At 46.3% G+C, this 21,314-nt stretch overlaps 1 protein-coding gene across 1 annotated transcript in view; it reads right to left on the reverse strand.

The window, feature by feature from the left end:
• The window catches only part of Il16 (interleukin 16), a 123,608-nt gene that overhangs the window by 40,445 nt on the left and 61,849 nt on the right, over positions 1-21,314 (reverse strand). Inside the window, exons 3-6 of the mRNA XM_004658240.2 lie at positions 16,873-16,981; positions 10,689-10,822; positions 6,318-6,428; positions 2,548-2,662 (exon numbers count right to left, since the gene is read on the reverse strand). Coding sequence (XP_004658297.2) covers positions 2,548-2,662; positions 6,318-6,428; positions 10,689-10,822; positions 16,873-16,981 — 469 coding nt within the window. The remainder of the gene's footprint in view (positions 1-2,547; positions 2,663-6,317; positions 6,429-10,688; positions 10,823-16,872; positions 16,982-21,314) is intronic.

Below are 21,314 nucleotides of genomic sequence, written 5' to 3' on the forward strand. Positions count from 1 at the left end.
AATACCCAGAGGCAGGGGATTCATTGCAAGTTTGAGGCCAGCCTAGTTTATATAGTAAGTTGCAGGTCAGCCAGGCTGCACAGTGAGACTCTTTCTAAAAACAAAACCAAAATATGATTAAGTGCATGCCAAGAAAAGGATAAAGAAAAGTTTCACAATGTTCTTAATTCCACAAGGAGCTAATCTTCAAGTTATTAAAACATTAATTCCAAAGGGGCCACATGACCCAGTTCTGGGCTTTTATGTGGTCTCCTTATTTGGCCACTTCTGGTGAACACTGATGGACCTAGGTTTTGCCAAATACAATCATTTTTGGAAGGGGAATGAAAGTAATCTCCAGTAGCTTTGATCTGTGCCACAAAAAAAAGTTTGTTGTAAGCAAACTTTCCCCTATGAGTAAATTCAATAGTCTCACTTATGAAAAACAATTTGGTAATTATTTTTTTTAATATTTTTTTAAATTTTATTTATTTATTTATTTATTTGAGAGTGACAGACACAGAGAGAAGGACAGATAGAGGGAGAGAGAGAGAATAGGCACGCCAGGCTTCCAGCCTCTGCAAACGAACTCCAGACGCGTGCGCCCCCTTGTGCATCTGGCTAATGTGGGACCTGGGGAACCGAGCCTCGAACCGGGATCCTTAGGCTTCACAGGCAAGCGTTTAACCGCTAAGCCGTCTCTCCAGCCCCAATTTGGTAATTATTCAAGGCTAGAACCAGAAATTGGTTGATTAGAATTATTATTTTTATGATTGCTATTAACTAAGGGAGACAAATACCCCAGAAAAGTACAAAAGGTAATGAAACAATGGCAAACTCTCTGGATGCTGACCCCTCCTTTCTTCCTTTCACTCTTCCTGCCTCTTGGCCTAGCTGTTTCTCTAGAATTGTGTCTCATCTCTCTCACCTTCTCCTCTTCCTTTCTTCCTTCCTTCCTTCACTCTTTCAGCTGTTTCCCAAACAACTACACTTAAAAGTCAAGGAAGTTTCCATGGGCCTGCCGGACAGCGCCACCTAGTGCTCTTCTGAGCACATCACCCTCCTTTGGGCAGCTAGCCCCTAAACATTCATTTGTCATCCTTTTCCTCCCCTGTCCAATGCCTCTCCAAGTAATGCATCGTCTTTCTCCTGTTGATTAAGACCAGAAACTTTCATATTTCTCCGACCTGCCCGCCAATTACTTCCTCTGCATTGCCTTTCCTCTTCTGGTCTTGCTTCCTGAATTACACAAAGCCTCCATAGCTGATCCTCCCCTGTGATAAACACTTAGACTCCCACTGCCCACAGGATACAATCCTTACAACTAATGCAGATGGTACATCTTTTAGCCTTTGTGAGCCATGCTGTCTCTGTTACAACGATTCAAAGGGATCAGGGACAGAACATTTTAACCACTTAGAAAACCACTTAGAAACTTCCTTGATTCCTGGACAATATAAAACTAGGCAGTGAGCTCCATTGGGCTTCTGGGCTGTAGTGTGTAGTGGGCTCAGGCTGTTAAGGATGGTTGGGTTGCCAGCCTGATTTATAAACACTTAGCCAGCCAGTGGGCAAACCAGTCCCTGGCCTGCAGTCACCTCTGCTAGTGACTACCCACCCTTGAACTTCATTCTCTTGCCTGATTCCTGGACGTCTCTTGGTGTCAAGCCTATTACCCAATAATCTAAACATGGCCCTGAGATGGAGTTGTGGTATGATGTTTGACCCTCCAGGACAAGAAATCAGGCAGCTCTATTCCCCTGATTCCTCACTTTTGGGATTTCTAGGGACTTCTGTCCCATGGATAGATGAAAGAGCTGAGAGGAGACAGTTGGGGAGAAAGGGCAGGCCAGGGGAAGGGCTGCTAGCTGACAGGCCATTAGTTTTTAAAGAGGGGTCTCATGTGGTTCTTCATGACAACTGAAGGTCGCTGACAAAGTCACACGTGTACTGAAGATGCTGTAGACTGACTGACTGATTAGAACTGGCTTACTGTGAAGAGTTGGAATGTTGCAAGCAGAGAACCCAAATTATCTTAAGCTCTCTTTAGTCTCCTTAATAACTTTTATCACCCATCTCTGTGTTAGAACCAGCATCCTTTGTGTCACTCGAGACCATCTTCTTTAACATATTTACTTAGCATATCATTTGCCTCCAGCAACACAGACAGCTAGGAATCATCCGGCAGCATCATCTGAAAACCGCAGCACAAATGTCCCTGAGGAGGGTGAAGGAAGGCACAGAGAACGAAGGGAAACAACCGCATGAGGACACTGGAAAGAAAGGGATGGCAACAGAGAAGGGCAAAAGAGGGGAGACAGCCTGGCTGCCATCCCAGGCTGGTAGCAGGATGCATGGGGAAGCAATGGAGTTAGGGACGGGTGGGGTGGGGAAGTGGTGATAGGTCCCTCGTGGGAGAAGCCCTCTGGCTACAGACCCCATGGCTCCCAGAAGCAAACTCCCAAAGCTCAAGAAACATTTTACATTCCCAGTGTCTCCCGTGGCCCTGTGATTCAGATTCCGTGTCTGGCTTCTTAACCACATTCTGATGAGGGGAGGGAAACCCACCTTCCTGGAGTCTTCCATCTGCTGCTGCTGCTCCCCCCGCAAAGATGGTTTTGACATAAATCCCAATGGGTCCGTAAATGCTGTCCTTTCCCCCAACAATGCTGAAGCCCAGGCCCTAGGAAGGAAGAGGACACAGGTGGATTTAGGCACAGTCTGGTTATTTCTTGGGTTGATGTTTCCGCAGGCCTGCTTTTGAGGGGCCAGAGCTTGACCAAGGAAGGAGAGTAGCAAACCACCAGCCTGGGCCCTGAGTGTCTGGGGTGTTTTGCAAGCATCTGACACTCCCCACGCAGAGGGGAGGCTGGTTGAACACTCGCAGCCTGGCTTTATCTCTCCAGGTAGCATATGCCTACAATCATTTCCTCCAGTCCCAATTTCCCTCATGTAAAGTGATGATGATGTAACTCAATTCACAGGGTTGTGTTTGAAACTAAGATAAGACACTCGGCAACAATGAAAACATCAACAACAACAATAATACAGCTTCCAACACGGAAAGCATCGGTTCTGCTACCAAAAGGCCCTTTCACTTGCCTTCTGGTGTTGTGTGTCCTCTGCTCACAGACATCACTCCAAACATGTGCTCTCCCCCTGCTGGTCCTCCCTGTCATTGTTCTAGGTTATTCATAGACATTGACAAACACATCCTAGGATTGTGCAGGTGGCGCTGGGGGGGAAAGCTGGAGGGGGGTGCTCAGCAGACAGTCTCTGCTGTGGACAGCAGACAGGCAACAGAGAGAAGGTCCAATGTCGAGGCACCAAGTGAAAGGTCAGAATGGAGTCTACAGAGGAAGAGAAGGGGGAGAGGGCCTGGCTTCCGCTGCCGACCTCTCCCTGGGTGGGCGGAATGGTCGGACACAGAGAGCAGCAAAGGAAAGACCCGCAGCTGCTTCTTCCAGTCTGCTGAGGACAGGGAGCCTATGCTTCCCAGACGGGGGTAGCTCCGGCCTCAGCGAACTGCCCTCTACACTGACAACTTCCAGAAGACGGTGAACACATCTCAGTTTTCAGCGTCTGGCCTCTAGCAGGTGCTGAAGACTGAACACATTGTTGTGGCATAAAACCAGGTCTTTCGATTGCACTCTCAGACATCTCTAGGGTTAAGTAGGAGCCACCAGCTCGGTTCCTGGACAGACTTTTAAGGTGATGGTTGTCATTGCTAGTTGTGGACATGTTAGGTCAGGCCAGTGGCTCTTGGAGCTCATGAGGCGCATCAGCCCTGTAATACAGAGATGGCAGCCTGTCAGCCATCTTCAGGTGCCCCAGGGAGAGAGGTGAGTAAGTGCCAAGGAGGAAGGCCATGTGGGCAAGGTACCAAGGTTCTGGTGAAGGTGCCTGTCATTGCAGGATGACAGGCACAAAAAGACCAGGAGGGCAATTACCTATATGTAGCAGATAATATATGTGTACTAAGAAATTCATACATGAAAAAAAAAATGTCCATGAATCTGGCTTTGAGAGGTAGATGTGCCTTCAGGGGTTTTCCATGTGCCTCATCTTCTCTGGATCCAACCTCTCCCTGAGCCTGCTGAGACCGGATGCCATAAGGGTTAAGAATAAGGTCCAGGTTTCAGGTAGACTGGAATCTTTGTTTGATCAGATGTTCACTAATGGGGGAACTTGGCCAGTCCTGTAACCTCCCACACCTTTGGTCTCTCCACCTGTAAAAGGGTGGTGACAAGAGCAAATGTCTGGCTCTGGAGAGCCGGCTTAATTAACTTGGTTTTGGCTCCATGCCAACACCTGCTGACCCTTCCAGCTCCTCCCCAGCCTGACCTCAGACTCAGCCTCATCCCTCTCTCTCACTTGTCCCGGTAAAGAGGAGGCCTTACATGTGTCGATTTCATCTGTTGGCTGATAGAAGACTTCACGTCTGAGATCATTTCTTCTGGTTTGTATGCCAGGCTTTCCTGTGCCACGTGACACATCCCATTCCCATGCCCGAGCCTCATTAAGCTCATTTACTGAATGTACATTGAATACACACCAAGATAACCTAAACCATAAGGGATCATCTAGTGAGATTTGGTGCTCTGTCCCACTTTCTTTTATTCTGAGTGTTGCAAAAGAACAATTAGCTATCAGTTCTTGTGCTGTTGCGTATGTGTATATGCCTGTCTGTGGTGCATATACGTATGGGCGTGTTCGTGACAGAGTGTGTGTGCGGAGGTCAGAGGACAACCTCGGGGCATCTATCAGCTGTCACCTTCTTACCACGTCTGCCATGTTATGTTGCCACTACAAGTGCCAAGCCACCTGGCTCACAAGCTCTGGGATTCTCCTGACTCCACCCCCACCGTTGCCGTAGGCATGTTGGGGTTCCATGTATGTATTGCTTGTGCCTGAATTTAGCTGGGTTGTAAACATCTGAACTCAGGTCAACAGGCTTTCATCCCCCAAAAATATGGACATTAATTTTTTTAAATAAACCTCCATATAAATTCAAGGTTGTTTTTTTTTTTTTAAGCACTGTGACTTATTAGTCAGAAAGTGTTGTCAGGCATGGTGGCGCACACCTTTAATCCCAGCACTCAGGGAGGCTAAGGTAGGAGGGTTGCTTGTGAGTTTGAGGCCACCCTGAGACTGCATAAGGAGTTCCAGGTCAGCGTGGGCTAGAGCGAGACCCTACCTCAAAAAGCAAAAACAAAACCAAAAAGAAAGTGAGACTGCCCTCAAACACTTAACTCTCATTTTTCACACCTGACTTCTCTTTATTCCCTGCTGGATTCCCAGGAATGGGAAAGAATGGGAGGCTTAGGAAAGATGACCCCTTTAGGAAGATCAAAGGAACAATTAAGTCCTTACCTAACACCACACCACAATGTCACTACATAGATCAAATCAGCCAGCTGATCGTGACTTCAGTAGCTGGCTGGCTAGGGGCGGTTTGAGAAGCTACTGTAGCTGTATCGATTCCAGTTACTTTACACATGTGAGTCTGTGATGACTTGAGTATAACTGCTTGAAAATGTGGTCCCCAGCTGGTGGGGCTGTTTTGGGAGGGTGTGGTACCTTTAGTAGGTGGGACCTACCTGGAGGAAATAAATCACTGGAAGGTTGTTCTAAGGGTTTACAACCCGTATCATTCATATATATATATATATAATATATATATATATATATATACATATGTGATTTTGATTTGAATCCAGCTTTCTTCTAACAGTATCTGAATACAAAGGTGAAATTGGGCTATATAAATCTTTACAAGTGATTTGGATTTATGTATCAGGCAAAATTGACTCCCAGAGAATATCGTGTCAGGCAGGAACTAGGGAACAATCCTGAAGAATGCTGAGACAGTTGGCAGGGAATGGTGTCCCTAGAGAGAAAAATTATTACTTGGCTGAATCAGAATTAGTTTTTGTTAATATTTTATTTATTTATTTATTTGAGAGAGAAAGAGGTAGAGAGAGTGTGTGTGTGTATGTGTGTGAGAGAGAGAGAGAGAAAGAGAGAGAGAGAATGGGCGCACCAGGGCCTCCAGCTACTGCAAACAAACTCCAGACGCGTGCGCCCCCTTGTGCATCTGGCTTATGTGGGTCCTGGAGAATCGAACCAGAGTCCTTTGGCTTCGCAGGCAAACTCCTTAATCACTAAGCCATCTCTCCAGCCCCCAGAATTAGTTTTTCTGAGCTTGAAAGACCCAACTTTCTTGCTTTTGCTTCTGCTGTATCTGGGTGCGCCATGCCCTGTCCCCACCTTCCCTGGAAGCCCCAGCTTCTTGGAAGCTTACCTAGAACTTCTGTGAGGCCACGCTCCTCACTTACCTTCGCCTGGCCCTTCATCAACACAATGTTGGAGATGACGGAAGCCTGCAGGCCCCCAGATGGCTGCCCAAGCTGAGCTGTGCTCAGCGATCGAGTTGGTTTGGAAGCGCCCTGTAATGAGGAACCAGGGTGGGTGGGGATGAATCCCTTGGGATATCAGCCAGGGAGAAGAGCCCAGTCCCCTCTCTCCCAAGGACCCACAGCCAACAGACTAGAATGCGGAGAGTGGGGTGTGCATAGGCCTCTGTTGAGGAGGGCTGGCTGTGGTGGCCTCGGAGGAGCTTTGCTCAGCGCAATACCCCCGCAGACCAGCGGCGAGGGCTCACAAAGGCTTCTGAAGGAAGTAGGTCAGAGGACATGTGTGCCACCTGTGCCTGACTTTATGTTTGTTCTTGCTGTTTAATCAAAGACCGTGCTACCCCACGATAAGTCCCAGAAGCCGAGGCCTTCAGCAGGGTTTGAGATGTCAGCTGGCAAGAATGCCCTCCACAGTTCAGGGCACATTTGCCAAGAATTCTGCTGTGCCATGTGTGAGGAAGTCCATGGAAAGGCAGGGATCTATAGACTCCAAGGGAGAAATGGGGTTGAACAGATGGCTTAGCAGTTAAGGTGCTTGCGTGCAAACCCTAAGGATTCAAGTTCGATTCCCCAGGACCCATGTAAGCCAGATGCACAAGGTGGTGCATGCATCTGGAGTTTGTTAGCAGTGGCTGGAGATCCTGGAACACCCATTCTCTCTCTCAAATCAATAAATACATGATTTTTTTTTTAAAAAAAAAAGAGATAAATGAGGGCTGGAGGGATGGCTTAGTGGTTAAGGCGTTTGCCTGCAAAGCAAAGACCCTGGTTTGATTCCCCAGGACCCATGTAAGCCAGATGCACAAGGTAGCACATGCATCTGGACTTCACTTGCAGTAGCTGGAGGCCCTGGTGCACCCATTCTCTCTCTCTCTTTCTGTCTGTCTCTGCCTCTCTCTCTCGGAGTCTCTCAGATAAATAAAAAACATTTAAAAAAATTCAAACAACAAAAAAGTAGAGAAATGAAACCAGGGGAGGCTGGCGGTGGTAAACTACCCGCTTTGGAGAAGCAAAAGTGACCAAAGAGATGCCCACGGTGTGTCACAGCGCCCCAGCGAGGGGCGGCATGCCCTGGGGAAAGTGCTGACACTTCAGAGGCCCTCCTCTTCCCGGGTTCTTTTCCTGACTCTGCCTCTTATCAGCTGGTGACCTTGGGGAAGTAGTGACTTTGTCCCTAAGGGCCTCAGTTCTTCCGATACAAGATCATAGTTCTAATGATGTCTACTTGTAAGTGTGGCTTTGAGGACAACTATGCGAGCGCTTAGCCTGGGGCCTGGCCCATAGAAAGTGCCTATCAACTTTCCTGTTGCTACCTGCTACTTTAACAGTCTGACTTGGGAAGACTCTGGGGGCTTCCTGCCTGTCCACCGAGCCACCACTCCAGCTGTGAGGGCATCTGGTGGCGGCACGGTCCCCACTCACTAAGATCTGGTGGGACCAGGCATCCAGGCTGCCAACCCTCAAGCAAACACTGTGGCCAAAATGCCTGTATTCACACCATGCTTTCACACCGCCTACCCACTACAGGACCCTGGGAAGGTCACTTGGGCTCTGTGAGCCCCAATTTCCTCACCTGGAAACGCTGCCTATTAAAAGCACTTTACCCCTTTGCATTGTGCTCTCCTTGTCGAAGATTACTTTGGGTGACATGGGAGAATTCACACATGCACACGCACACCCATGACCTCCCTTTCCTGGGTAAACAGCTCTTCCCCTTTCTCTTCTCTCTTCCTCTTGCTGCCCCACAGCTGGTCATATGTGTTTTGGTGGTCTCCCCAAAGGTATCCTCAAAATACCCCAGATCCTGTATCCCTAAGGCCTTCTCAAGGCTGTCCATCCACTGGGCATCCAACTCTCCCTCTCTTCCATCTAGAAGTAACCCATTGTGGGCCATGCCTTCTCTCTACCTCCCTTGGAAGTCCCGATGAGGAGGCCGTGCACGGGTATCAGTGATGATTAACTTTGTGTTGAAACTTGCCTGGACTGTGGGGTGCCAAGATATTTAGTCAAGCATTATTCTTTTTCAAGTATTTTATTTATTAGAGAGATAGGGAGAGGGAAAGAAGGAGAGAGAGCACACATGCATGGACACACCAGGACCTCCAGCCACTGCAAATGAATTCCAGACACATGTGCCATTTTTGATTTGGTTTACTTGGGGAATCGAACCTGGGACCTTAGGCTTTTCAGGCAAGTGCCTTTACTGCTAAGTCATATCTCCAACTCTAGTCAAGCATTATTCTGTATGTGTCCATGAGGGTGCTTTTGAATGAGATTAACATTTAAACCAGTAGGCAAGACTTGGAGGATGGCTCAGCAGGTGAAATACTTGCTTACCTTGTAAGCATGAGTGTGGATCCCCAGAACATGTGTACAAAAATACTCTGGAGTAGTGATAAGAACCTATAATCCCAGAGCTGGGAAAGTGGAGATAGGGAAACCTTAGAACTGACTGGCTTGTTAGTCTAGCTGAGTCAGGGAGAGAGACCCTCACTGTCTCAAAGAATAAAGAGGAGAGAAGTTGAGGAAGACACCTGACATTGCTCTGGTCCCCACACGCACAAACGTGCATATGCACATGCACACACACACCACACAGAAAGGAAAAATAAACAGGGGCTGGAAAGATGGCTTAGTGGTTAAGTGCTTGCTTATGAAGCCTAAGGATCCTGGTTCAAGGCTCGATTCACCAGTACCCACGTAAGCCAGGTGCACAAGGTGCATCTGGTATTCATTTGCAGTGGCTAGAAGCCCAAATAAAATAAAATAAACCAGTAGGTAAAGCACATTGCCCTTGATTGACATGGGTGGGCCTCATCTGAACAACTGAAGACTCGAACAAAACAACATGGCTGACCTACAAGGACAAGAGAATCCTTCCTGCCAGAATGCCTGCAGATGGGCATCAGCTTTGCTCCTGCCTTCATACTCCATCTGAGATGTCCGCTCTTCCTGGGTCTCAAGTCTGTAGGCCACCAGACAGAATCTACAGCACGAACCCTGTGGTTCTGAGTTCCGCACCTGCACTAGAACTAAACCATTAACTCCCTTGGGTCTCCAGCTTGCTAATTCACCTCAAAGATCTTGATATTGGCCAGCTCCAAAATCACATAAGCCAATTTCTTAAAGTCAACTCCTTCCCCTCTTTTCCTCTTCTTCCTCACTCTTTCCTTCCTCCCTTCCTTCCTTCCCTCCTCCTCCTCCTCTCTATCTATGTGTCTCAGTATCCCAAGGAGGATTAGTTCCTCCCAGAAGGGTGAGACGGGGTTTCCAGACATAGAGCTAGGAAAAGAAGGGGCAGGCCATGACAGACAAGGGCACTGGTGTTAGGAGTGGCAGAGGAGGCTCTAAGAAGGGCAGCGCCGGCTGGGAGTCATTGGCAGGCTGGGGTGACATGCAGGTGACATGGTGCTTTGTGTCTGCTTAGCTGCAGACAGGTGTGCTGACGTCCTGGGTGTGTCGACGTCCTGTGGTGAGAAGCACACACACTGGGGAGCTCCCTGGGGTTCAGATCAAATTCGGGTTCCGTAGGTGTGAAGATACATAAGCTCAAGTGGCTGCTCGTCTCACGGGAGCCCCTTTGCTCACTGTAGAATGGGACTCAAGACCCTTCCTAAGTCGTTTTGAGACTGGGTGGAACGTTGGTAAGGAAAGTTCCCAAAGCCTACAGAAATGCCTGCAGCTTTGGGAGTCATAAAGACCCAACTTCAAGATAATTCTGATACTAGCAATATAAGTGTGAGTAAACTCTTTAACTTGTCCAAGCCCCAGTTACATAGTCCACCTACTAGGTTACTGTGCAGATGAAATAAAGTTTTAATATCTTTTTCCATATTTACCTGTTTATGATGGGGGGGATGGAAAGACAGAGAATGGTGGGTCAGGGCCCCCTGCCACTGCCAACTAACTCCAGACACATGTGCCAATTTGTGCATCTGGCTTTACTTATGTACTAGAGAATTGAACACAGGTCAGAAGCTTTGCTAGCAAGTGCCTTTAACTGCTAAGCTATCTCTCCAACCCTAAAATAAAGCTTCAGTTCACAACCTGCACCTGGAGACTTCCTCTTCTCCTAGTTATCATAGGATTGGCAGCATTTGCACATGCCTGGCACAAGGGGGCACTCGATAGTTGAATCTTCCGTAGTAACTTCGGGTGGAGTGATGCTTTTGCCCACTAAGCAAGCCCTCTGTAATCTGTGGACTGAACATTACTGGGAAGGCTTCCCCGGCCACTGCTAGAGTTGGACCCCCGCCCTCCCTCCCAGATCGCCAGGTCTCCCCTCATTCTTACCATAGCTGGACAGTCCAGTTGTTGAGACAGGGACTTCCTGTTGCTACAGAGAGAATATGGCTGTCTGTCCGTGGGAGCTGCAGATTTCTTGGACATTGGAAAATCAATTTCTCCTGTGCAATAGGGATTAACACCTAAACCAAGAATGGAGGGGGGGGGGAGAAAGAAATTACGTGTGTGCTCTTAAATACCAAGCTATAATAGGTATAAAATCAGTTGTCATCAACTGTCATCCCCTCTTTAGGAGCCACTACAGTCTGAAATCATTCAGTGCCTTGGGTGCCTGGTGGGGACATGAGGCTATGGAAAATGTATTTTAACCCTCCCTGATCTCATTCAGTGCAGCCAGGCCAATGGGACCTTTCCAAGCACCAGAGTGGGCTCCAGCCTTGCCTGGGTCCTATTCAGCAAGAGCTGGCAGACATCCCCTGCGTGTCCTGCAGGGAGAAGTGAGGAAACCACACAGCCACATCAATAGAAGCCCTGGCTGCCAGGGAGTTTTCAACCCCAACTAAGGACACAGAGAGGAGGGCAGTGCAGAAGTTCTGAGGGACAGGGACAGGGAGAAGTGACCCAGCACCCCCACAGGGGGATCTGGGGCCTGCATGGGGAAATGCCAGTAACCATGCAGGGGAGACCAAACAGGGAGAGGGTGAGGCCACATCAGACTGCCTCTCACACACTCAGAGAGCTTGGCACAAACACACAACTCTTGTTTTTTTGTGGGGGGGGGCATGGGAAATTTAAAATGTCAGCTTCCTCTTCAGTGTGGGAATCCCAGGCTTCCGATTATCCACACAGAAGCACTCCCAGCTCATCCACAGCACGGAGCTTGAGGGAACCTTCTGAGACATCTGACTGACCCTACCACGTGCCGGAGCAGTGCTTCTATCTGAATTAAGTGCTAGCCACGCAGGCGGCTTGAAATTTTCTGGTTTTATGAAAAAGTAACAAAAGAGCTATCCATGATGATGCATGCCTGTAATCTCGCACTTGGGTGGCAGAGACAGGCACATCACTAGTTCAAGATCCTTCTCAGATGCATATCGAGCTCAAGGCCAAGGAGAGCTACGTGAGTCCCTGTCTCACAATAAAGAAAAAAAAAATCAAGAGAGAGTATGGTGGTTTGATTCAGATGTCCCTCATAAACTTAGGTGTTCTGACTGCTAGGTTCCCAACTAATGGGAGATTTGGGAATTAATGCATCCTGGAGGCAGTGTATTGTTGGTGGTGGGCTTATGGGTGTTAATAGCCAGTGTCCCCTTGCCAGTGTTGGGCACACTCTCCTGTTCCTGTTGTCCACCATCTGTGGGCCAGGGGGTGATGTCCACCCTCTGCTCATGCCATCATTGTCCCCTGCCATCATGCACCTTCCCTGTAAGCCAAAATAAAACTCTTTTACCCACAAGCTGCTCTTGGTTGGGTGATTTCTACCAGCAATGTGAACCTGACTGCCACAGAGAGCAAGAGATTGTTCCAGACGAATCAGACCCATAGAATGAGGGCCTGAGTCAAAGAACCAAAACCAAAACAAAAAGGTAAAAAAAAGTGTGGATGATTTATTATAATATTTTATTCTGTTCAGTACATCTGAGCTATTGTCCTTTCAATAACACCAATGAGACTTTCATGTCCTATTTTTCCTTGCTCTTAGTGTTCAAATGAGTATGTCTTCCAGACTTCCTGGTCTCTCCATGGGGGCAGCCCAGCTCCACAGGCCCAGGGAAGGGTGGGGTTTTCCCATCAGCCATCAGAGTGAGTAGTGGACAGGCTTCTGTGGAAAGTTCCCCTGTCACCCTCCACACACACCCATCAGAAAATGTGGTGATGGTTAAGAGGAAACACAGGCTGGATCAAGGCTTGGGGGTTCTTTCTGGGGGGCATAGGAAAGACCATAGCTTGTTTATAGAATTGAAGGAAGGCAGTGACTAACCCCGGGGAGATTTGAGGATGAGGATGCCTGCAGATGTGAGTGAGATGCCTACGATGGAAGGAAGACAGGGAAGAGGTGCAGAGGAAAGGGGGAGGTTTTGTCCTCCAGGGGTGGCTGGGGAAACTTCTTCCTGCCAGGACAGCCAGTGGCTTCCAGCAGCTGCCTCAGCGAAAGTTGGTGGTCTTTCTGACTTACACGGGCCAATTGCTCCCAGATGGACCAGGAGGGAGACGCAGCCAGAAGAGTTAGAAAGCCCAGCCTGAGCAAAACGGGACGTAGAACCACAGGTCAGAGCTTGGAGGAGAGGCAGGAAATGGGTCCTAATCTGACCCTGCATGGTCTTCGTTGTTGTGGGGGCTTAGCAGGACTGCAGATTCCATATGGGCCGGAGCCACTCATTCTGGCCGCACTGGTGGGTCTAGGGCAACTGCGTGCCAGTGGGCTCTAACGGTGATGCAGCCAGCCTACACTGGTTCTTTAGGGAGCTCAACCCATCTGGTTCTTACTCTTTAGGGAGAAATGAAGGCTCAGAGAATTCTTGAGAAGTGACCAAAGGAGTCTAGGGCATGACCCAGGCTTCCCCAGATTCCGCCCATCGTCTGCACCGGAGGCTGACTTTCTGGAGTTGGTGCCAGAGCAGACCAAGCGCAGAGCCACGGGCAGGCCCGGCGCTGGTGGCTGAGGTGAGGCCCAGCTAGGTTCTGCCCTTCCTGACCCAGACAACTTTTCTGTTTTGGGGTGCTCTGCTCCCTCTGTGGTCTCAGGTATGCACACATAGGAGGCTGGAAGAAGAAGAGTTCTTCAAAGCTCTAGCAGTTTTGGTCCTTCCTCCACTCTACCTGAAAATTACTTCTGGATGCACTCCAGCCAACCGAGAAATGCATCAAAATTATCATCTCCAATGAAGGGAAGTTAAAACCAGTTAAATCTATAGCCCTGAGTGCATTGGCTGCAAGTGCAATTATAAAAGCCAATGTAGAAGCCAGATGGCTTATTCAAAGGGAAGCTATAGGTTTAAGTGAATACACGGGCATCTTAATGAGCTTATAATGTAAGGCCAAGTCAAATTATGAAATGGGAAAGCTAACTGGAAAAGGAACTAAAATGAATCACTATTTTAGCAGCTCCTCATGTCTCATAAGAGGAATACTTTAGAAAATTAATGTCAAGTATTTATTACTTAATAAGATCTAATTGATTAATTGACTAATTTAAACTTAAAGAAAATCTAAAACTGAAGTGGAATTGAGTAAAGCTTACAGACTGCAAAAATGGCTCACAAACAAGATATAGCAAGAGACAAAACAAATAGCAGCTTATCATGGAGACATAAGTGATTGCCATTTGTAACAGAAAGGCAGAACAAACAAAAAAGGTATTTAAAAGGATGGGCAGGAATTCATTATCACAAATGATGCTAGCCATTAGCTGATTATTTATTTGAAAATATACATATATGCTTTGTTCATATAAAACACCAAAAATAAATTACAGATATAGCAAGTTTGTAGGAAAAAAGACAAATCATTTACATATTAGAAGAAACTACAAATAGCGATTTAATAGTTCTTTCACTGTGGGAATAACTTTCACATTAGAAGAAAAAGATCATAAGTTTGATTATATAAAAGTTAAAACATTCTCAACTTAAAAAACAAATTAACAAACTGACAAAAGGGGTATTTTCTTAAAAGAAACATGACTTTGAATTATTAATTTAACCAGAAGCGTTTTGTAAATTAATGATAAGACGAGGATCATCCCAATATAAAAGAAAACAAACTCACCAGAAACAAAATAAGTAACTGAAAAACCCTTTCAGTTTACCTGAAGAGGCCCATTTTCGAGCAGTTTTGTAAGCCAGTGGCTTAGTCACTGTTTAAGCAAGAAGCAGAGGGCACACTCAGGAAGAGTCACTTGCCCAAGGCCCGAAAGGCGCATGGAGGAAAGGATGTCAGCAGAGCCCAGTGAGCTGCAGCCAGGTCATTTGGATGATTTATAGTCACCAGAGGGTCGCATCCTTTCCCAGGGCTGAGTGCCCAACAAAGGACAGGAGAACAACACCCCGTGCCCCTCTCTCACCGCCAGTCTCCCGCTGATGGCTCTCAGTGACTGAACTCAGGCAGACCCCAGAAGGTTGAGAGCCAGGTGACAGTGGCTGAGAGGTCAACCCCCAGGGCACCACCATAGCTGGCTCCATGGGCGTGTAACCTGTGAGGTCGCCGTGGCGTGTAGTCAGAGAGGCCCAGTTTGGCTGAATACAGTTTTGAAAGCCTTAATAATTTTAAATAGGGCTCTCTCTTGTGGTTTCACTTTAGACAGAGCCCCACAAAGTAGGTAATTTGTCCTGGGCATATAGCAAGGCAGAGAAGCGGAAAATGTGGAAGATAGAGAAGCCTGTTTGGCAATTTTCTTTTAAATTATGTCAGTATGAAGAAATCAGTGGTCATGTACAATGCTGAAGGAATATTAGCTGCTGACAACTGGCAGTATGGTCAAAATCCTCAATCTATGCTAGCTTTCTGACCTAAAATTCCATTCCTAGGAAATTATGTTAGCCATAAAAAACTAAAAGTTAAAATAAATGCCTCCAATTGGGACATCGCTGATTTAAGGTTGGTGCATTGTGCTACAAAATGTGAGATTTAGAGATTCAAGAAACTTGGCCAAAGCCATACAGGTAAATACATGTGGGCGCCACATCCAAATTCAAATACACTGGCTTTCAAGTATGCTCACCTTTGTTTTGAGACAGGGTCTCATGTAGCTCAAGCTGACCTCAGACTCATTATATAGTGGAGGTGGGCCTTGAACTCTTGATCCTCCTGCCTCTACCCTCCCCCCATATGGTGGGAGCACAGGTGTTCTTCACCACACTTTAAAAATATTTTATTTTTATTTATTTATTAGAGAGAGAGAGAATGGGTACCCAGGGCCTCCAGCCACTGCAAACAAACTCCAGATGCATGTGTCACCATGTACATCTGGCTTACATGGGATCTGGAGAATCAAACCTGGGTCCCTTAAATTCCCCAATACCCATGTAAAGCCAGATGTACAAGGTGGCATATGCATCTGGAGTTTGTTTGCAGTGGCTAGAGGCCCTCGTGTATCCATTCTCTCTCTTTTCTCTCTTCTTCTTTGTCTCTCATAAATAAAATAAATAAATAGTAATAAAAAGGTAATTGTTTGCCAAAAAAAAAAAAAAAAAAACACCTGGGTCCTTAGGCTTCGCTGGAAAGTGCCTTAACCACTAAGCCAGCTCTCCAGCCCACCCCATTCGTTCCTAATCTTGCACCAGCTCACTTCCTCCTACTTGGTTGTCCCTCTCTGTCCACAGAGAGTGATTGTTTCTAAGAACCCCCATAGAGACCAGACTCAGTGGATGGTCTTCCAGTCTGTGTATAAATACACTGTATTATTTTACACAATATATTCATATTTATACCCACATAAATATACTTCCTTTGCTGGATTGTTGAGGGGATGATGACAAGAAAAAATGTTTTTCACGTATTTTTCATCTATAGATAGGGTGCACCAACTGGGTTTCCCTTTCAGAATCAACACAAGTGAAACAATTTCATTCACAAAGTCAGCAGCATAATTAGTTAGTGAAAACTCAAGAATAATGTAAACATCTAGTAAGAAGCAGTTGGTCAACTAGATTGTATGATCATGCGATGAAATTCCATGTATCCACTACAAATGGTGTTTATAATAGAATTTCAACTGACATATGGTAGAGATGACTGAATACAGGTCATAGAGATTGGATACAGATATGATGCGTGTACAACTTTTCTAGACGCATAGGAATAGGAGGGAAATAACTGAAAATGCTAGCATAGATTCTCTCTAACATTACCATTGGCTGAAATTTTATTGTTTCCTTCTTCATATGTTCCTAGTCTATTTGCAGCAACCCTGAGTCATGGGTCTTCCAGCCTCAGCCCCTATCATGTCACTTGTCTCCCTCGTCTCTTCTTCCCAGACTAGGTCTCCCCAGGATGCCACCCAGCTCCCCCGTCACGGACCACAGAGGGCTCCAGAGGCCAGTGCAGAGCCCGTCTAGCTGGCTGGGACACGCACACTCGTGAAGAACGGTCTCCGAGCGACAAGCAGCAGCCATCGCGGCTTAGCGACGTTGGGCCAGAAGAAAGCCAGTCAGCCTCCCGTCCTCCCCCAGCACTAAGGGGCCTGGAATGCTGGAGCAGCTGAGCCCTGAAGACGCTGCTCTGAGACACTTACTGGTGGAGTTGCTGCGTGTCCTTTGGTGGCAGGCTTTAGGAAACAAGAAGTTGCTACTTTGCGCTTCTAGCTTTCCGGGCTTTTCTTTAGAGGAAATGGTAGAAGATTCCTGTGAAAACAATTCCCACCTTCTTTATTTTGCAAGTTACTATAGACAACAGTACTGAGCACAGTGAGGTTTTGACCCTGACCCTTGTCTGTCTCCTCCCCTCAATGACATGCACTCTAGGGCAGAGATTTAGACTTTAAGTTTTTGTTTTTTTTTTTTTTTTTTTTTGAGGTAGGCTCTTGCTCTAGCCCAGGCTGACCTGGAATTCAGTATGTAATCTGAGGGTGTCCTTGAATTCACAGCGATGCTTTTACCTCTGCCTCCTGCGTGCTAGGATTAGAAGGCGTACACTACCACACCCAGCTGGATCAGGGATTTAGGATTGTTGCCATCCATCCATTCACAGGGAAGTATCCATTCATTCAATGAAAATAATGAATGAATAGATCTTAAGGAAACATTAAAGTAGACTGATGAATATTGAATACCTGTGTCAACAAGGAGGTGTCAGGGCTTCATTAGACATGAGATCCAACTATGGTCAATATAGACCATGAGCTTAACCTTAGAGAAATGGCTTTTTGGTGAAGGGTAACTCACACTATACAAGCAAACAGATACAGATGAAACATAATTGCAGAGGGTGGCTGATGCTGAGGAATAGGGCTAGAGAGCGGCATAAGCAGGAAGCCTTCGGGGATCTGTACTAATGATGAAAAGTGTGTCACATTGTTCTGAAATCGAATGATAGGCACTTACATAAACATTTGTTGAATGCGTATTATATAAATAGTTCTGTAAATATTGAACCATCCATGTATTCCTATACTGGGATTGTCTTATATTTCTGATTTATATTTGTAAAGATCTAATTCAGGACTTCAAAAGTAAATAGCATTCATTTAAGTTTGCTTATGATTCTATTCTATTTCTGCCTTACCACATTGAACAACTTCATTTCTTTCTTCTTCTTCTTCTTTTTTTTTTTTTTGCATGTGTATGTGTGTGGCGTATGTGGCCAGAGGTTGATCTAAGGTGTCTTTCTCAATTGCTCTCCACCTTTCTTTTTTAATAGGGTTTCTCACTGACCCTAGAACATACTGATTTGGCTAGACTAACCACCCAGCAAGCTCCAGGGATCCCCTGTCTGTGTACCCCAGTGCTGGGATGACAGGAATACACCACCACACCTGGTTTTCACATGGATGCTAAGGATCCAAACTCAGGTCCTTATGCTTGTGGGACAAGCACTTTACCCACTGAGCAATCTCCCCATCCCTTCACTTTTTACATTTGTATTTATTTATTTGCAAGAGGGGGAGAGAGACAGACAGAGAGACAAAGAATAGGCATTCCAGGGCCTCTAGCCACTGCAAATGAACTCCAGACTCATGTGCCCCTTTGTGCATCTGGCTTACATGGGTCCTGGGGAATTGAACCTGCGTCCTTTGGCTTCGCAGGCAAGCACCTTAACCACCAAGCCACCTCTCCAGCTCCAAATCCCTTCACTTTCTTTTTTATATAAGAATGAGCTCACAGGCAGGATATTAAACAACATAGTCAGGATGGCAGGGTGAAAGAAAATACATGACACTTCCTTGTAAAAGATGAGAATCTGAAACACTTTCCATGCTCTTTCTTTTTCTCTCCCTGGTACTTCAAATAAGACTGTGAGAGGGTAAACATTGATACTGAGGATAAGGGCATATTTTACTTTGGTTCCTGGGGCTGTTCTGTTTCGTAACTTTATTAGCTACAAAGACCTTGACTTGATTTCTGAATTGCCTTGTTTCATTCTTTAGGCCATAACCCTATGCATAGTACATCCTCAGTGCAAAGACAGGATCTGTCTTCACGTCTCAGCCAGTGTCCCTAACCCACCTTCCCCTCCAGGGAGCTTCCAGGATTGGGAGAATGACCTCACCTGCCCAACTCTTCTCAGCTTTTCCCTGCCACGTGGTTGATGACAGCTAGGGGTCTCATGTGTACTGTGACATACAGAAAGTTCTCCCCAGATCCAGAGTCTGGCTGGCCCCTTTCCACGGCTTCCTGCTCTATCTAGCATCTCTTCCTAATTGTATATTCCTTTAGCGTTTTGATAGTCATTTCTAACAGGTAGAGGAGTTAGTCAAGTGTACTTTGCAAACAATCTGGAGTCAGAAGTCTGCTCACAGTCTTTAGGAAATAAAACCGTCCAGTTCTGACATAAAAGGATCCTGCAGGAAACCACAGATCAATTCCTTTTTATTTCCTGTACAAGTCTGTGCTAAAGTCAGAGACCACAGCCGGGCTGACTCCTGGTGGTCATTTCTCTTCTCAGCACCAGGTGGCGCCAAATTAACCTGAATAAAATTACCTAGCACAGGCAATTCTTTAAAAGGGGGAAAAAAAAAAAGCCACTTTATATACAGGAGACAGTTTAGTTAAACTCTTAAGACAGATTTTCAGAATTTAACATAATGACTTCTTTGAACTCACTTATTCATACAACATAATCTTCAAAAGATACTTCAATAGTTTTAATTACAAGAGTCTGATGTGGTCACATCCTGATTCTAATTTCAAGATTTCTCTCTGGCATTATGTCCTCTTGTTCATGTGCTCCAGTGAGATGAGGCAAGTAGAATGAGAATGTGACTTTAGGAACAGATGAGCAAAGAAGCCAACTGCTTTGCTTGTCCAGGGGTGACCCTTTATCTCAAAGTACCTTTGAGGTGGTGCATGCCTTTAATCCCAGCACTTGGGAAGCAGGGGTAGGAGGATCACCGTGAGTTCGAGGTCACCCTTACAGTACATAGTGAATTCCAGGTCAGCCTGAACTAGAGTGAAACTCTACCTTGAAAAACAAAACAAAAACCCTCAAAGTACCTTTGAGACGCATGACTAGAAATGCACATCCCCCCAAACATTTAGTAAGTAATATGAGAGTACATAAGCAATTGAGATACACACAACACACGGAATACTAAACTCTTTGTAAAAATTATATTTTATTTATTTATTTGAGAGAGAAGGAAAGAAGCACACACACACACACACACACATACACACATGTGAGAAAGAGAGACAGAGAGAGACCCTGGCACACCCATTCTCTCTCTCTCTCTCTCTCTTCCCCTCTCTCTATTCACCTGTTTCTTTTTCTTTCTGTGTCAAATAAATAAAATAATTTTTTTTTAAAAAGAATATGACAGCATCCCTTGGCTCCAGGCATTTGCAGGTGCCTTCCTCCACCTTGCCGTGCCACACACAGCACAGAGCTCCTACTGTCTCTGCTCCCAAGGTGGGGCTCTCCACACCGGGGATTTGTCGCTGAGGTCACGGGCCTAGCAAAGTCACTTCTAACTTGCTTCCTTTGTCCTCATCAGAAACCACAGCATCGAGTAGTCGTTCTGTGGGTGATGAAGCCCACCATTTCCTAGGTAGCTTTGCTTATTCCAACAAGTCCCAGGGGTGACCAAGCAGAGGTTGAGCTCTACCCTCCAGAGAGATCTTCAAAGTGTTTTTCTCCAAACTAGGACCAACTGTATTACTTTGAGGGATAAATGCCCAAATCTAAAAGAAAGAAAAAACAGAAAAGAAAAAAAAAAAAAAAGAAGCCTGAGGCTGGGGAAAGTTGATGAAGTGCTTGCTATGCAAGTATGCAAGCAAGAGGTCCTGAGTTTGGATAGCCAGCACCCACATAAAATCTGGACACAACAGTGAGTTCCTGTAACCCCAGCACTAGGGAGGAGAAGACAGGATTCCTCAGGCTGGCTAGCCAGCTAATCTAACCAAGTCAGTGAGCTCCAGGTTCAGTGACAGCCCCTGTCTCATAAGGTGGAGGGCAGCTGAGAAAATAGAAGAGAGACTGAGGGCTGGCAAGATGGCTCAGTGGTTAAGGCATTTTCTTGAAAGGCCGAATGACCTGAGGTTCAATTCCCCGGTACCCAAGTAAAGCCAGATGTACAAAGTGGCACATGTATCTGCAGCTCATTTGCAGTGGCTAGAGGCCCTGGTGTACCCATTCTTTTTCTTTCCTCTCTCTCTCTTTCCTTATAAAGGAAGGAGGGGAGGGAGGGAAAGAAAGAGTGCCTGTGAAAAACACTTGATGTCGATCTCTGGTGTGTACCACAGAGAAAGAGAGAGAGAGAAGCCCCATAATACCCATGTAATACCAGGGAATGGACCCAGAATGAAGTTGAAAAGTTCTGGGGCATTGCATCCTATAAACAAGATGGTTCTGGAGGCTAAACTTCCCCCCAAGGATGAGAGGCCCCTTGCTAGGCAGGGAGAGTTCATTGCTGCATGGACCCCTGCCTGGAACCAGTAACACAGTTGATTCTTCTGGAGTTGGCTGGCTGCATTCCTTTCCATTTGCTGTGTGCACCGGGTTGCCATGACTGCTCCAGTC

This window comes from Jaculus jaculus, chromosome 3 (assembly GCF_020740685.1).
Source record: "Jaculus jaculus isolate mJacJac1 chromosome 3, mJacJac1.mat.Y.cur, whole genome shotgun sequence".
Taxonomy (NCBI): Eukaryota; Metazoa; Chordata; class Mammalia; order Rodentia; family Dipodidae; genus Jaculus; species Jaculus jaculus.